This window comes from Rhinatrema bivittatum, chromosome 6, assembly GCF_901001135.1.
Source record: "Rhinatrema bivittatum chromosome 6, aRhiBiv1.1, whole genome shotgun sequence".
Classification (NCBI taxonomy): domain Eukaryota; kingdom Metazoa; phylum Chordata; class Amphibia; order Gymnophiona; family Rhinatrematidae; genus Rhinatrema; species Rhinatrema bivittatum.
Genome location: NC_042620.1, coordinates 256380696 through 256398403, shown reverse-complemented (window position 1 = coordinate 256398403; position 17708 = coordinate 256380696). Strand labels below are relative to the sequence as shown.

Sequence of the window (17708 nt, the reverse complement as noted above, 5' to 3'; positions counted from 1 at the left end):
TGCTTTTTCTCCGGGTGGCTGTTTCCCTTTTAACTTGCCCATTTTCTTCCTGTCTCCACTCCAACCACGTGGTACTGAGGGTTTCCTAGTGGGGTTCTTCCTTGTGGCCTGCTGCGATTTTGAGGTCTTTGGATTTGTTTCGTGCGTGTGCAGTCCCTGCTTTTGCCGACCCTTCCCGTGCACCGTTGCAGTTCGCAGCCTTGGCCACATGATGTGGTCTTTCTCGAAGCAGGCGCTAGTGGAGTGGATGTTGGAGAAACTGCGTGTTAGGGCCTGTGGGACCTGACCTGGTTAGCCCCCTTTAACTTCCTTTCCCTGTGCACTGGCTGTGCTTCGGGGGGGGGGGGGGGATCCTCTGCTAAGGGTCCTAAGACCTGGAGGACCTCCCAGTCCGGGGGGGGGGGGGCTAAGGGTGGGGACTTCTCCCAAGGAGGATTGCAGTTGGGGGACTCTGACCAGCTGTGAGTCTGGTGGCACTCCTCACCTCTCTCTCTCCTACAGAGCGCAGGTTTGTGAGGATGGTGTTCAGGGGGGGGGGGGGGCGGTCTCCGAGCCCAGTAGCCCTGAATGGGTTTCTGAGGGGGTTTTCTCCAGAATTTGTTCTGCTTATGCATGAGGCCTTTCTGGCAAGGAAGGCAGATAAGTGGAGACCCAAGGAGAGGTCTTCAGGGTCGCCCAAGATCTGGGGAAACCAGACAGGAATTGCGGGTTGCGGACCGCTCGTGCGGAATGGGACCCTAGAGATCTGGAGGACTCTGATCCGCAGTTGAGGGGTTGGTCTCTCCAGCTGCGGATCTGGAGGGAGACCCAGATGAAGAGCAAAATCCTGAGGATTGAAGTAAAGATGAACTGGACCGTATGGATGCAGCCAGAGTGAATGGTGGTGACCCCCGTGTGGTGCGCTTGTTTAAAGATGAGCTCCGGCCACTTATTCCTCAGGTGTTTGAAGAATTGGGAGTCAAGTTGACTCAGGTGTCTGACAACTAGGGCGTTAACCTGGTTCTTGATGGTTTGCGGGGTCCTCCAGTACCTTTTCCATTCCAAAGAAGATTCAGAAACTCATTAGTCGGAAGTGGGACTCTCCAGCAGTGGGCTTGAAGGTTGGAAAGGCTATTGGAAAGCTTGTACCCCTTGTTGGATTGCCTAAAAATGCCTAAGGTTGATGCGGTGGTATTGGCCGGGTCCAAGAAGACTATGATTCCAGTGGCAGGGGCGGCTGCCCTCAAGGATATCCAGGATCATAAGCTGGAGTTTCAATTGAAGCGCATGTTCGAGGTGTCTGCGTTGAGTCTCTGTGCAGTGGTGTGCACTACCTTAATGCGTGCTTGCTTATGTTGATCCAGAAGCCACAGGACCAGGCCCGTCTGGAGGTGAGAGCGGCCAATGTAGCAGATGCTTTGTATGATCTGGTGCACACTATGGCTCAGAGTATGGCTTTGGTCGTGGTAGCGCAGTGTCTTACGGCTGCGCAGTTGGTCAGCAGACGTGTGGTTTAAGACTCAGTTGTGTAACCTTCTCTTTGGGGGAGGACCTGGACCAGCTCATGAAGTCCCTGGGGGGGAAACCAAAGGCAATAAGCTACCAGAAGATAAGAGGCATTAAGAGAAGCTTTCTCACGTGCCCTCGCTTTCGGGTGTCGAGCATGTTTCGGTCCAGTAGAGGCTTCTTGTCCACCAGGCAGAAGCAATCGTCAAATAGTCAGCGTTCCTTTCAGTAGGTTAGCCAATCCTCCAGAAGTGGTTCTGCTTAGGGGGCCGGAGGAAGTAAGCCGTCCCAATGAAGCTAGGGGCACCCACTCCTCTGTCGCGGTAGGGGGCAGGTTGTCCTGGTTTTACAAGTAGTGGGTCAGGATTACCTTTGACCGATGGATTCTGGAGGTGATAAGGGAAGGTTACGCCTTAGAATTTTCTTGCCCGCTTAACAGTGCATTCCTGGAATCGCATTGTTCTTCTCAAAGCAAGTGCGACGTGGTAGAAGGAACTCTGTGCAGGCTGATAAGCTTGGAAGCTACCTCCCGTTTCCTCTGGATGAGCAGGGTCAGGGAAGGTATTCCATCTACTTGGTGGTGCCAAAGGACACAAGGTGCCCTCCTATCTTGGACTTGCAGAAGGTGAACTTGAGCTTGCAGGTGCCACTATTTCGGATGGAGACACTGTACGGTAATTGCGGCAGTCAGCAAGGGCAAGTTTCTGGCATCATTGGACCTCACTGAGGCTTATCTGCATATCCCTATCCAAAAGCACCAGAAATTTCTGTGATTCAAGGTGCTGGGGCAGCATTTCCAGTTTCAGGCCCTTCTCTTTGGTCTGGCCATGGCTCCTCATACTTTACGAAAGTGTGATGCTGGTTGCAGTGGCCTTGAGATGGGAAGGGGTGCTAGACAATTGGCTCATCCGGGCACAGATGGAGGAGGAGGGCACTCATTCAGTGCAGCAAGTGTGGTAGCTTCTGAGCTCCCTTAGTTGGGTAATCAATGTGGCAAAAATCCATCTGGTGACTCCTCGATCTCTGGAATACCTGGGAGCACGCTTCGATACCCAGCCGGGCAAGATATATTTGACAGCAGAGTGACAAAACTGCAGAAGCAAGTTTCTCAGTTGATGTATTTCCCTGTCCCAAAGGTCTGGGATTACCTGCAGGTGCTGGGGTCCATGGCATCAACGTTGGACCTGGTACCGTGGGCCTTTGCCCATATGTGACCGCTGCAGAGGGCATTGTGTCAGTGGAACCCAACGTCAGACTGTTGTCCACTTGCCTCTGCAGTGTGCCAAGGCCAGCCTGGCATGGTGGCTGTCTCAGAACAATTTGGGAAAGGCAATAGCCCTCTATTTTCTGGGTTGAGTGGTGCTGACCACATATACCAGCCTCAAAGGTTGGAGTAGTGTGCATGGGATGCTCGGCCCCAGGGTCTCCGGTCGATGGCAGAGAAGGCTTGGTCTATCAATTGCTTGGAGACTAGAGCAGTGCGCAGGGCTTTGGAGGAGTTCCTGCTTCTGATCCAGGGCAAATGAGTGTTGTCAGACAGTGCAGTGGTGTACATCAGTTGCCGAGGAGGAACAAGAAACCATGTGGTGGCTTGAAGCTCAGCTGCCTTTTGCGTGGGTGGAGCTTCACCTCTCATACAACAACATACACAGAAGCAGCAGTAAGGTCCCATTCAGAAGTCGCCACATTTTGTAAGATCGGTGCAGCCACAGTTAACTTTATTGGTAGGGGGTAGGATATCCCAATATTTTCATGCCTGGGAATCCATCACATTGAACCGTTGGGTTCTGAATATAGTCCAGAATGGGTACTCGATAAACATCAAAAGGAAGTTCCATCGTTTCAGCACCAAGTGCAGAGTTCACTTCAACAGGTGCATTTGCTACTTCTCCAAGAAGCGATTCAAGTGTTTTCCTCGATGCCTGTGCAACAAGGGATTTTATTTCCAATACTTCCTTATCCTTAAGAGTGGGGGGTCTTTCTCCCATTCTAGACCTTTGTTCATTCAACAAAAACATTCAGAAAAGTTCAAAATGACATCTCAAGTCCATTCTACTATTCCTCCAACCCAACAATTGGATGTGCTCCTTGGATCTAAAAGATGCTTATTCACACATCCCAGTGCTACCTATATTTCCAGGTCAATGCTCAACATTACCAGTAGAAGATCCTACCATTCTGTCTTGTCAGCCCCCAGGGCATTTACAAAATGCCTAGCCATAGCTGTGGCCTACCTGAGAAGGAAAGGGATAAAGGTATTCCCGTATCTGGACGATTGGCTTCTAGTCTCTTCAAATTCCAAAACTCTCCAGTCACACATCTGCTCAAGACGATAACTTGTCTGGAAAACCTGGGATTCATAGTAAATCACGAGAACTTCAACCTTGGCCTACACAAGTACTTCAATTCATAGGAGCAAAGATAAACACAATTCTCTGCAGAGCTTTTCTTCACACAGAGAGTCCAGACATTTTGCATGATAGTAATTCATTTACAGCAGCAAGCACACCCTTCAGCACATCAAATTCTCACTCTGTTCTACCTCATCCCACACACTTGCCTCCGTATGTGCCGTCTGCAGTGGGGATTCAAATCCTCATGGTCCCAATACAACCAACCTGTCCTTCTCAGGTAGGCCACAGCTATGGCTAGGCATTTTGTAAATGCCCTGGGGGCTGACAAGACAGAATGGTAGGATCTTCTACTGGTAATGTTGAGCATTGACCTGGAAATAAAGGGTAAATGACTCAATCCAAAGGACAAATCATCACTGGTGGCTGTTCTCAAGCATCTTACTGACAGGAGCACCATTTTGGACCTCGATGTATCAACTCATTCTATCCATGGATGCATCAGGAGGGTGGTGGAGCTTATCTGTTGGAAGTAAAGAGGCAAGGTTTATGGTCTTCAGTGAAAAGAACCTTTTCGGATCAACCTGCTTGAGTTGAGAGTAATAAAGATCACAGTCCACACCTTCATGTCAACTTCAGGGAAGGAGAGATGATACACAAGGACAATCAAGTAGCTATGTTTTATATAAATGGGGGGTGTGTGTGTGTGTGTGTGAGCGGTGCAGATTCTGGAATGGGCAGAACAGTATTCCTTAGACCTACAAGCAACTTATATCCCGGAATAGTGAACAGGCTCAATAGGATCTTTCATCCCCATGAGGGTAGCCAACAGTCTTTTCAGGCCCCCCTCTGCATAGAACTATTTGCACCAGAGAACACCACATCTCATGAAAATAACAGGATACTCCCCACATTGGATTGTAAGCGAGCCTTGGCGTACTATAAGAAAAGGACTTAAGCGAATAGCTGGCATCCCAGCTTTTTGTATCCTTCAATCCAAATGCACTGGGTCTGCCAGTAGCTAAAGAACCTTGGCAGACTGGTTAAATCAATGGGGCCGATGCAATACAGAATGCTGAGCCCAATGCACTGTATAACCTGCAGTTGGACGTGGGTTGTAGAGGCGCCAACTAATCAACTTATGCAATAAGGGGATTAGCGCCTCTATAAGGCACGTCCAACGCGGAGTGAAACTAATAGCGCTCATCACAATGCAAATGAATGTGAATGAGACTATTAGCTATTCACTCCCTATGCAAAAAAAAGAAAGTGCAGGAGAGGTGCCTGGGAGCGCGTTATGAAAGCGGGCGCTGAATACACAGCGCCCACTTTCAGCACAAGTCTTTTTTGCATCTGCCCCAATGTTTTCACTTTTGCTACTCATCCCAGTCTTATCATGCTATCACCCAGAGATAAAGCTAATCAGCTTAGAGCCGCTGCAACTTCTAATGCACACCTATATAATGTACTCCTAGTAGTAGAAATTTGCAAGGCAGCAACATGGTCTTCTGTCCATACTTTCACATCTCGCTTCTGTCTCAAGCATTAAGTGGCTTTGGATGCCTCTATCAGCACGGTTTTGCATCATGCCACTAAAGCTCGCCTGTCCATAGAATATGTGGATTGTGCACCCAATACTTACCAAGTAATCACTTGTGATGACTCATCTTTTCAATAGCTGACCAGATCTGTGTGCATCATGACAGCCACGTTCTGTGGGAGTCCTCAGCCTAGGGTTAAGTCAGCCTGCTTATCGACAGGGGAAAAAAGCAAGTTTGTCTACCGTAAACTGTGTTCAGTAGCTAGGATGAATTAGCCATGTGATCCCACCCTCCTCCCTGGACAGCTCTTGTCTCTTCGCTGCACTACGTGCTATATTAACTGACTACCAGTCAATCAATCTGTGCAGCCAATCAGCAAAGTTTTGTGTTCTTCGAGAGAAGCTCCATGCTAAACCACCAGAGGATGTCACTCATAGAGCATGACTAATTCATCCTGCTAGCTATGGAAAGCACCATTTACGGTAAGCAAATTTTGCTTTTTTTTTATTAAGCTTCACCCTGCTTTGTTCACTTTGGTTAAATGAGTCATATTTGTATAAATAAGGAATAAAGCTTAGATTTCATTCCCCATCCCCCTCAAACATCTTTTTTTTCTTTGAGAAAAATTGTTAAGCTATTTGAACTTTCTGGATTAAATAGTGCCACCATTTACAAAACATTTAGGATGCAACTGCTAAAACTGGAGTTGAGCGATCCCAGCACAGCATGGAATCATTTCCCCTACCTCTATCCCTACCCCCACACAAATATTTCATGTTGATAGCATTGGATATTGAGAGGAGTTTGTGTGCAGTTCAACATGGTTGACACTGGTGCTGGGAATGCAGGTATGACGACACAGTAAAATAATTTCAGCCCTTACTATACATATGCCTCTAGTAGAGGAAAGGGGTGTTAGAGAATCATATAACCAAATGTTACCATATTCTGATTCTTTTCAGCTGCCCTTCTATAGTCTGCTTATCCAATAATTCATTCTTTTACAGTCTCGGAGCAGGACAATTCTGACAATAACACCATCTTTGTGCAAGGCCTTGGCGAGAATGTTACCATTGAAGCAGTGGCTGATTACTTCAAACAAATAGGCATCATCAAGGTATCATCCTAGCGTTGGTCCATATTAGACCAGTGTTGAATTCTTTGTAGGTTCCAGTTTTTTAGTGGACCAATGAGATAATTGGTGTTGAAGGCCAGACAGGTCCCCCTAAGGGAACAGCATCATTTTGTTAGTTTAAGATATTGCAACCAGGGGCAGTTCTATCAGGCAGGTGAGATGGTGGCCTCAGGCGGCAAAAAGTGCCCCTCCAGAACACCTCTACTGCAGCCACAGTCTCACCCTGCCTTCAGAGTCAAACATCAGATCGGATAAACCAAACCCCTGCCCAATCCGCTCAGGGGGAACGTCCCTAACCCCGGGCAGCAGGATTTGTTTATCCTGACATCTCCTGCTGCCCAGGTTTAGGGACACAGGAGCATTGGCAACTGCAGGCAAGACTTTTGGTAAATGCATCTCCTTTTTCCCACCCTGATGGCTGGAAGGAGGAAGTGTTGCTTGGTGCCATGGGGCGGGAAGGAGGAGATCCAGTTTATGCACAAAGGAAGAGCATTGTTGGCTTCCGCAGACCGGAAGAAAGGCATATTGGGGAGGAGCAGCGTCTGCCAACCTTCACAGCCAAAGAAAAACAGGAGCAATGTCAACAGACAGGCAATCTCGGAGAGGAGGGGTATGAGTGCACTGCAGCAGAAGGAGAGGAACAGTGAGCAGGAACAGCCCCGGCTGGGCTTGCACAGCTACAAACAGAGTGCGAGGTAGATAGGCATTGGGAATGTAAGCCTACCTACCCAAGGAGGCTGCTGCTTATGCATTCTGAGATAAGGGAGGGAGAACTTTGTGTGTATGTGAAAGCATGTTTGTGTGTGCCATTGCAATTGGACCTCCTTCCAGCTTCCGTGTCCCAAGCAACACAATTCCTTCTCTGGCCGTGGGGAAGGAGGAAGTGCAGTTATCAAAAGTCCTGTTGGTGCTCTGCTTACACTTACTGCTCAAATGTGAAAGCACGTGTGTGTGTGTGAGTGAAAGTGTGCTTGTCTGTATGTGCGAGTATGTGAAAGTATATATATGAGTGGTTGCCTGGGTGGTTGTATGTGCATGCCTGAGGGTTGGGGGGAGCGGTGTGCATGAGAAGAGTAAGGGGAGTAAGAGCTTGGGTGGGGGGAGAGACAGGGTCTTAGAGCCTGAGTGTATCAGTGTGTGAAAGAGAGAGGTGGTGGGTTTATTTGTATGTATGTGTGTGTGAGAGAATGGACATGTGAGTGTGTGTGAGAGGATAGAAAGTTTGTGCGCTCCCCCAATCCACAACATTTTTAGGGTGACAGGAAATCAAAAGATGTTAAATATGGGGAGAGGGGAATTTTTAAAACATTTTTTATTCTTATTAGATTTTACTGATTAATGTTTGTGGCTGGTTCTGATGGTGGTTTTGTCCTGTTCAGCCATTTTGAAATATTTATTTCTATTAGTATAGATTTATTATGGTATTTCTTAATTTTATTACTTTGAGGAATGATGCTGCTTCTGTTTTTCCGTTGTTGCACTGCATACAGATCTGGCTTCATGCAGTTTCTAGTTGTTTTTGTCTGCACATTTGTTTATATTTTATTCTATATCATCTTTGTTCTACATGTGTGAATGAAGAGATGTATTCTCCTGGCATGTAGTTTGTGTGTAGGAATATAGCAGCCTGGCTTATTTTGTTTCTCTAATTTTATATTGGTGTTGTAGAACCTGGTGACATTTGTAGTGTTGTCTTTTCAAAGGTAGGGTTGTTACTGCTTGAGTGCTGGCATTTAGTGCTGTTTTGGTATGGGAGATCTTTAAAATATTTCTAGGCCGCTTATAGCAAACATTGTACTAAGCAGATTATAATGCAAACATAAAATATATAATAGGTTTATTCCCTGTAGGTACCAGGATCAGTCCAGACTGGGGGTTATGTCCCCCGTCCAGCAGATGGAGTCAGACAAGGCTTCGAAGGGTGTTAGCACATAAGCCAGTGCACCCTCTGCAGGCGCTCAGTATCTTTCTGACTCCAGCAGATGAGATTAGGGGAACCCGTCTCTTCCCCTGTGTGTGTGTGAAGACTAAGTTCTTTCATTTCTTTCCCTTTGGGGAATTTTGGATCAAGTTAGTTGGGGGGGGGGGGGGGGAGGAGAGTTTCAATTGTTTCAGTATCTGGAGTTTGTGGCTTGCAGGCTGAACTGCCTTCTTCCCTTCTATTCTCTTACTCTCTCTCGTTCCTCCATGGGGGTAAGTGTTTTCACTGCATTTTTGTTTAGTTTTCCTTCGCTAGTTTTCTTTTTTTCTTGCTAGGTGCTATGCTGGCTAGACAGGTGGAAGCTGGTGGTGCCAGCCTCTCCCTGTTGTGCCGACATCTGCCCCCGCGGCCCCGAGACGTTTCTTTCCCCGGGGCCGCTGCAACAGGGAGGGGAGATGCCCCTGCTGCCGTCCGGGGCATTTGCGGGTAGTGGAGGCTCCCCCCCCCCTCTCTCGCGGCTTGCCTCTCTCTCCTCCCCCGGCCGCCAGACACCATGCCACGGCCGTCCCGTTGCTCAGTCTGTGGCGAGCCGGGGTCGAGGATCTCTTGGAGGGCATTTGTTCCAGGTGCCTCCTCGGTGGGGAGGGCAACTCGGAGCTGCTGAGCACGTTTTCCCTCCGCGTGGCCCGGGCGGTGTGGGCTGGCCCCTTCGCCGCCTTTGGCGGGAACGGTGGCCATTTTGAATCGGCAGGATCGCGATTCTCAGCATTCAGAGGAGGAGGAGCAGGATTCTCGGGGCGGTTCTCCCCTGATTCTGTCGCCGGTGAAGACCCTACCTGCCCAGGTTCCCTCAGCTGCTCCCGTTATTCCCCCCCCCCCCCCCCCCTCAGGCACGCAGGCCTTCTCACCTGAGTTTATTGTGCTCATGCACAATGCATATTTACAGTGATTGGAAGCCCCCGGGGCACCCTCTCCGGGCCCACCCCACGCAAAGGCACCCCGCCTCACGGACACGCCACAGGAGACCCCTGATTTAGCGGGTGGGGTACCAGGGGCCACCCATGGGGCCCCCAGAGTTCATGTTGCTCTGGGAGGGGCGGGCTCTCTCCTGGAGCCCGGGGGGGGGATCCCCCAGGTCTTCCGGATGCTACTCTTTCAGAGGCCCAGCTGGAAGGGGATGACCCGCGAGTACTCCGCATTTTCCGGAGGGAGGAACTCGACGATTTGATTCGCCAAATACTTGAGGAGCTGGACCTGGATCCTCCTCCAGAGCCACCTGCACCCGTTGCTCCAGTTGTCGCTTCGTTTTCCAAGAAGGGGGATCTGGTCCTGGCCGACTTGCGTCCTCTGTCCCGGGCTTTTCCCACGCATTCCACTTTTCTACAGCTCTTGGCTAGGGAAAGGGATACTCCCGAATCCTCCTTGAAGGTCGGAAGGGTGATGGAAAAGCTTTATCCACTCCCCGAGGATTTCCTGGCGTTAATCAAGGTTCCGAAGGTGGACTCGGCGGTCACCAAGAGGACAACTATTCCGGTTACGGGTGGCATGGCTTTGCGGGACCTTCAGGACAGTAAGTTGGAGATTTACCTCGAGAGTCTTTGAGGTCTCTGCTCTGAGTATGCACGCGGCGATGTGTAGCTCTCTTGCACAGAGGGCAAGTCTTCGCTGGGTTCAGCAGCTTCTTACATCACAAGCCTTGCCACCCGAAGAAGCCGCTCAGGCTGATCGTTTAGAGTCCGCTATAGCGTACGGGGCGGATGCCCTGTACGACCTGTTCCGGGTCCTGGCAAGATCCGTGGTCTCTGTAGTGTCGGCGAGACGTCTCCTGTGGCTCCGCAACTGGGCGACGGATTCTTCCTCCAAATCCAGCCTGGGCTCTCTCCCCTTCAAGGGCAGGTTCCTTTTTGGTGAGGATCTGGACCAGATCATCAAGTCTCTGGGGGAGAACGCGGTCCACCGCTTGCCCAAGGACCGCCAGCGTAATTTCAGGACCTTTACTTCTTCCAGGGCCCAGCGTCTACCGCGGATACCGGCAGGTGGGGCCCCGGACGGCCCTCTTCCAGATCTCAGTCCTGGCCCCGGTCCTTTCGTGGCCGCAGGCCCGCTCGGGAGGGGTCAAGTCAGGGGACCCCCTCCAAATCCACTCGATGCCATGCTCACCCACTCCTCCACCCCCAGGATTGGGGGACGACTCGCATTTCTACGAGGAGTGGGTTAACATCACCTCGGACCAGTGGGATCTCGATATCCTAAGGAACGGCTACTCATTGGAGTTTGTCCGCCCCCCGAGGGACAGGTTTCTCTTTTCTCCCTGCGGGTTGGACCTCAAGAGACGGGCGGTGCAACAGACCCTGGATCGGTTGCAGAGTATAGGGGCCATATCTCCTGTCCCCTTCGGAGAGGTGGGCTCGGGCCATTATTCTATCTACTTTGTCGTACCAAAAAAAGGACGGATCCTATCGGCCAATTCTGGATCTCAAGGAAGTCAACAAGTCTCTCAGGGTCCTACGGTTTCGCGTGGAGATGCTGCGCTCAGTCATTGCGGCAGTGCATCAGGGGGAGTTCCTCGCCTCATTGGATTTGACAGAGACCTACCTACACATTCCCATCCTCCCAGCCCACCGGCGGTTCCTTCGTGTCAAGATTCTGGGCCAGCACTTCCAGTTCCAGGCCCTCCCTTTCAGGCTGGTGACCGCCCCTCAAACGTTCACGAAGGTTATGTCCTTTGCCCAAGGCAGTCGGCGGTCTCCAGAGTAGTTTGACTTCTCCGCTCACTGGGCTGGGTCGTAAATTTCGCCAAGAGTTACCTCATTCCTTCTCAACACTTGGACTTCTTGGGAGCACGGTTCGATATGCGTCAGGGCAAGGTTTTCTTGCGTCCGGACAAGGCCCAGTCCCTACGGGAACAAATACGTTTTACTGCATTACAGGCGCCCAGCTCCTGGGCTCCATGGCCTCCACCATCGACCTCGTACCCTGGGCCTTTGCGCACCTACGCCCCCTTCAGGCGGCTTTGCTTTCTCGGTGGAAGCCAGTCTCGCAGGTCTATCAGATCGTGCTCCCTCTTCCACAGGTCGCCAGAGACAGTCTACGGTGGTTGGACCAGACACATCTAGCCTGAGGCGCCTCCCTCGAGGTACCAAACTGGATGGTGGTCGTCACCGATGCCAGCCTTGCCGGCTGGGGGGCAGTGTGCGAGCGGAGTGCGGCACAGGGGACGTGGACTAAGACACAAGTGTCGTGGCCGATCAATCTCCTGGAAACCAGAGCAGTGCGCTTGGTGCTCATACACTTTCTTCCCCTGGTGCAGAATCGGGAGGTAAGGATACTCTTGGACAATGAGACCACCGTAGCGTGCATCAATCGTCAGGGAGGCACAAGGAGTCGGCATGTATCGCTCAAGATGGCGCGTCTGATGGCGTGGGCGGAGAATCACCTAGCACGTCCAGCTGCCTCACACATTGCGGGGGTAGACAACATTCAGGCGGACTACCTGAGTCTGCAGCAGCTAGACCCAGGAGAATGGTCTCTCTCCGAAGCGATGCAGCTTCTCGTTCATCGGTGGGGGTCGCCTCAATTGGATCTGATAGTGACGTCTCTCAATGCCAAGGCGCCCCGATCCTTCAGCCGCAGAAGGGAGCACGGCGCGGAAGGGGTAGATGCTCTAGTCCTGCCGTGGCTGCGTCACCTCCTACTCTACGTTTTTCCTCCCTGGCCTCTGGTGGGCAGGGTCCTCCGGAGAATAGAGCATCACCAGGGGTCCATCTTTCTGGTGGCTCCCGAATGGCCACTTCGTCCCTGGTTTGCAGATCTCCTACAGCTAGCAGTAGACAGTCCGCTTCAGTTGGGATATCTTCCTCGACTGCTCCATCAGGGACTGGTATTTTTCAAGCAGACAGAACACTTTTTTGTCTTGCGGCCTGGCTTTTGAGCGGCGCCGCCTCGGGTGCAAAGGATACCCTGAGACGGTAGTTTCGACTCTGCTAAAGGCCCGGAAGACTTCTACTTCGGTCGCTTATGTGTGGGTCTGGAAGGTTTTTGAGGTGTGGTGCTCTGCACAGGGTACTCGTCCCACAAAGGCCTCAGTCCCTCAGATTCTGAAGTTCCTTCAAGACAGAATGGACAAAGGCATTGCCTATAATTCTCTGCGAGTTCAAGTGGCTGCTCTCGGTTCGCTCATCCAGTCTGCAGATCACCCTTCTCTCCTGCTACAGCCAGATATCGCCCGATTCCTCAAGGGGGTGAAGCGCTTGCGGCCTCCGGTGAGAGACCAGTGTCCCTCCTGGAGCCTTAACTTGGTTCTTCAGTCGCTGGCAGGGCCTCCCTTTGAGCCTCAGCACAACTCTACCATCAAGGACCTCACTCTCAAGGCAGTCTTTCTTGTGGCCATCTGCTCCGCTCGTCGCATCTCGGAACTTCAAGCGTTATCCTGTAGGGAACCCTATCTCTGCTTCACGGACTCCGGTGTCTCCCTCCGAACTGTTCCTTCCTTCTTGCCCAAGGTAGTCTCTGCCTTCCACTTGAATCAGACGGTCAAGCTGCCGTTCTTCACACCCGAAGATCCAAGTTCTCTGTCTCCTGGACGTCAAGCGTACATTGCTTCGCTACCTGGAGGTCACTAATGACTTCAGAGTTTCAGACCATTTGTTTGTCCTGTGGTCGGGTCCGAGAAAAGGGTTCCAGGCCTCGAAGATGACTATTGCGAGATGGCTAAGGACGCCATTACGTCAACCTACATAGGAGCGGGGCGGATTCCCCCTTGAGGCGTCATAGCTCATTCCCTTCGCTCGCAAGCAGCCTCTTGGGCAGAGGGTCCTGTCTGTCTCCTCTCAGGAGATTTGTCGAGCAGCGACTTGGAAATCGCTGCACACCTTCACAAGACATTATCGTCTACACCTGGCGTCGTCTGCCTCTGGACATTTTGGCAACCAGTTTCTCAGAGCAGGGCTTTCAGGGGCCCACCCGGAGTAGGGAAGCTTTGGTACGTACAGGGAAAAGAAAATTATTCCTTACCTGCTAATTTTCATTCCTGTAGTACCAAGGATCAGTCCAGACGCCCACCACGTTGGTTCTCTGGGTTCTAGACTTTCCTGCTCAGACTGCTCTGTTCTTTCTGAAGGATGGTTTGTTTCATTCTCTGAATCTGTTTTCACAGTTCTTCTGCAAGTTGCAGTTTCTGCCATGCGTTGGCTTGATTTTTTGATTATGACCTGTTATGGTTGAGATCACTTGATCCATTCTCCTTAAGTTTTTTTTATTTTGGCTTTGATATACTCTCTACTGAGCTCCTGCAGAGGGTGCACTGGCTTATGTGCTAACACCCTTCGAAGCCTTGTCTGACTCCATCTGCTGGATGGGGGACATAACCCACCATCTGGCCTGATCCTTGGTACTACAGGAATGAAAATTAGCAGGTAAGGAATAATTTTCTTCTATATTCAGTTTTCCTAGCGTGTAGCCAGATGGACTCAGGCCCAGTCAGTATTGTGCTCTTCTGCTAGCAGATGGGAGACTGTCAGATTTCAAAGCTGACATCACTCTAAATATACCCCTGCAGTAACCTCAGCTCTTCAGTGTCTGTCTCCTAGCAGATGCGGACACTATACCACACACTAGAATAGTGTTAATTACAGCAAAGAAGAAACAAAATTTACCTTAAGGAAGATCGATAATTCCTGAGGCTCATCTCAGATATCCCTCAGAGGTGTGCCTTCGTCCAGTAGCTGGTTCCCAGCATGGATTTAGCCCTAGTGTGGCTGAAAGGCAGTGGGTGCAGAAACGAGCATGGTGGTGAAGGTAATTCCCTCTCCCCCCGCAGCTGGAAACTGTCTGACACTCTATCGTTAAGTGCAGAGATCAGTAAAGAAAAAATGTTTAAATTCAGGTGTCCAGAGCTTGGATTGCCATTTCGAATCTGTCCCCAGCTAGGTTAGAAAGGAGCACCAATTGGGTTGAGCAGCCTTGGTTGGGCTAGGTCCGGATCCGGTGCAAGGGTCCACACACGTGGAGACCCTCCGGGGGGGGGGGGGGGGTTTGCTATCTTACGCGCGGGGTCGTTGGCGCCATCTTCCCTTCTTGACCGGCAGGGTGTGCGGGGCAGGCCGGTTGGCCGATTCACCTAACTTCCGCGCGCGTCCAATACAGACACGCACAACTGAGCACACCCGGCGCATATCTATACACACAGCTCATGTTTAGAACTGCACGTGCGCAAACACAGAGACTATGCCACCGGCACCCAAGAAGGCCAGAAAGCATTCCTTGTGCAGCCTGCCACATAAGAGCTGCGCAGCCTGAATTGGAGTCCTGCCTGTGTCAACATTGCAAAGAAGCCCTGGGGGAACCAAAGCCTGGCCCCTTACTGTCGGGAGATGGTTCCGGAACTACTGATGATGGCTCCCTGGATCTATGCATTTCCGAGATGGCTTCTCCACAGGAGGGCACATCCGAGGCCCATACTCTGACCCCCCCTGGGGTTAACATGGACCCAGGGACCTTCTGGTTGGAATTTTTCCAAGCCTGCAAGCCTTCGTTCAGGAGCAGTCAGCCCCAGCTGTACCCCAGGCTCAACCCCTGCTGGAAGCACAAGATCCTCCCGGCTCAGATGCCTTGAAACATGCCTTGCCTAACCAAGAACTTCCCTAACAGGGACTCAGACACCTCAGATGAGTGACTCCCTGGAAGAAGGAGAAATCCCTCCAGGAATGGAACCATACCAAATCATGCTTCGTTTCTTCCACAAGGATGAATTACCAGCCCTTGTTTGCCAGATTCTGAAGATGCTGGGTATTCCTGGCATGGACCCTATGGCGGAACCAAAGAAGAGCCCCATCTTGGTGTCCCTTCGTAAGGCCTCAAGCTACTTTCCAATGATGGAAGCCATCCAGGAACTGATTGTCCTGGAATGGGATGCCCCAGAGGCCAGCTTCAAAGAGGGTCGGGCCTTGGAAGCCCTGTACCCACTAGAACCAGCGACCAAGGAACGCCTGTGTTTCCTGAAAGTGGACGCTATGGTCTGTGCCATCTCAAAGTGAACAACTATGGCTGCATTGAAGGACACTCAGGAAAGACGATTGGAATCCATCCTTAAGCAGGCCTTCGATGCAACAGCAATGACACTGCAGATTGCTTCCTGCTGCGCATGGATGGTACGTTCTTGCTTGTTACTCTCGAGAGAGAGAGGGGCAAATAACTCCGGAACATATACCGGTGAGACAATGGAACCTGCAGCAGCCTTCTTCACGGATGCAAGCTCAGACCTGGTACACACCTCAGCCAGGGGCGTTGCCTCGGTAGTGGCAACCAGAACCCAACTATGGCTACGGAATTGGTCTGCAGATGCGACATCTAAAGCGAATCTCACAAGAATGCCTTTTAAAGGATCTCTCCTGTTCTGAAGCGAATTGGAGAAGTTAGCCAGCAAATGGGGCAAATCCCCTGTGCCTCGGCTACCAGAAGATGGGAGTTAAAGATCTCAGCGTCCCTCCCCCAGAAGAACCAAGGGCAGAGGATCGCATCGCTTTAGACCCTACAGGAATTTGCAGTTCCAGGCTCCTCGTCCCTCCGGAAGGTCCCAGCCCTTTCGGAACCCAGACCAAGAAGGGAGCAGCCCCGGGGGCAGGCTCCAGCTATGCTCCACAATGAGAATGGGCCGACCCATCCACAGGAAGAGGATGTAGGGGGTCGACTTGCCCTCTTCTACCAAAGATGGGTCTAGATGACGTCTGACAAATGGGTTCTAAACATCATCTAAGGAGGTTACTCTCTGGAGTTCAGCAGCCATCCCTAGAGACAAATTTGTCACCCTGCCACTCCCATTCCAAGAGACTGGCAGTAGAAACCACCAACAAGACTACTCCATCTGAAGGCAATGACTCCGGATCCCACGCCCCAACAAAATACAGGGCGCTATTCCATCTATTTTATCGTTCCCAAGAAGGAAGAATCTTTCTGGCCCATCTTGGATCTCAAGAACGTCAACAGTCATCTGCGGGTTCTACACTTCTGCATGGAAACGCTTCGCTCCATAATAATGGCAGTACAACCAGGAGAGTTTCTACCCTCCCAGGACCTTTCTGAAGCCTACCTTCACATTCCAGTCCATCAGGATCACCAGTGCTTCCTGCGCTTGGCAATACTGGGTCACCATTACCAGTTCCGAGCAGTACCCTTTGGCCTAGCAACGCCCCCAGAACATTCACCAAAATCATGGTTGTCATTGGGGCAACACTGGGTGCCGGCAAAATTGAGCGTCCAGTTTTTAAGCCGCGGGCCGATTTCAAATTATTTTTTTTTAACTTTCGGGACCTCCGACTTAATAGCACCATGCTATTAAGTCGGAGGGTGCACAGAAAAGCAGTTTTACTGCTTTTCTGAGCACTTTCCTGGTGCCCGGAGAAGTATGCCTACCTTTGGGTAGGCGCTAATTTCTGAAAGTAAAATGTGCTGCACTGTATGCAAGTGGGTGTAAGAGAGAGTTTTACTGTGGTCCTCTCACTAAATCTCAACATTGGTATGATGAAATGATTAAACTGCTCATTTTTTATTGTCCAGACCAGTCTAGATGAACGGGGTTTATCTCCCCTACCAGCAGATAGAACAAATGTTTTACTGTACACCAGGGTACATAGGTCATTCTGCCTTCTCAGTCTTTCAATATTCTATCTTCAGCAGATGGTAGCCCCCAGGTGACTGAGAGAAATCCTATTCCTTTGGGCAGAAGAAAACCTGATAACTATTTTGGCAGTACACATAGGAAATGAGCACATTCAGGCAGATTTTCTCAGCCACAATGTGATCAATCCAGGGGAGTGGTCTTGCTGTGACTGTTCAATTTGATTGTGGACAAGTGGGTGGGGGACCCCTGATGGATCTTATGGCTACCAGAAGAAATGCAAAAACAGGATTTTTCAGTCATGGATCAACTGGGCTGTATGTGTTATTTCAACTTTGGCCTGCAGTGGTTACCCTGCATGTTTCCTCCTTTGCTCTTAATAGGAAGAGTGGTTTAGAAAATTGAAGCACACTAGTCTGGAGATCATGGTGGTGCCAGATTGGCCAAGATGTCCCTGGTATGCAGATTTCATCAGATTGCTGAAGGGAACTCCATTCTATTTTCCGCAATAGAGATCTTCTGATAGAGCAGGGGTCAGAAACCTTTTTGGCTGAGAGCCATGAACGCCACATTTTAAAATGTAATTTCATGAGAGCCATACAATGTTTAAAACAAAATACAAGTAAATGTGTGCATTTTATGTAAGATCACACTTAAAGTA

The 17708-nt window shown here is 50.6% G+C and overlaps 1 protein-coding gene across 2 annotated transcripts in view; it reads left to right on the top strand.

Annotated features, from left to right (window-relative positions):
* Nucleotides 1–17708, top strand: part of FUS (FUS RNA binding protein) — a 91475-nt gene that overhangs the window by 31405 nt on the left and 42362 nt on the right. For both annotated transcript variants that reach the window (XM_029606881.1, XM_029606880.1), the window contains exon 9: nt 6385–6494. In XM_029606881.1, the coding sequence (XP_029462741.1) occupies nt 6385–6494 (110 nt within the window). The remainder of the gene's footprint in view (nt 1–6384; nt 6495–17708) is intronic.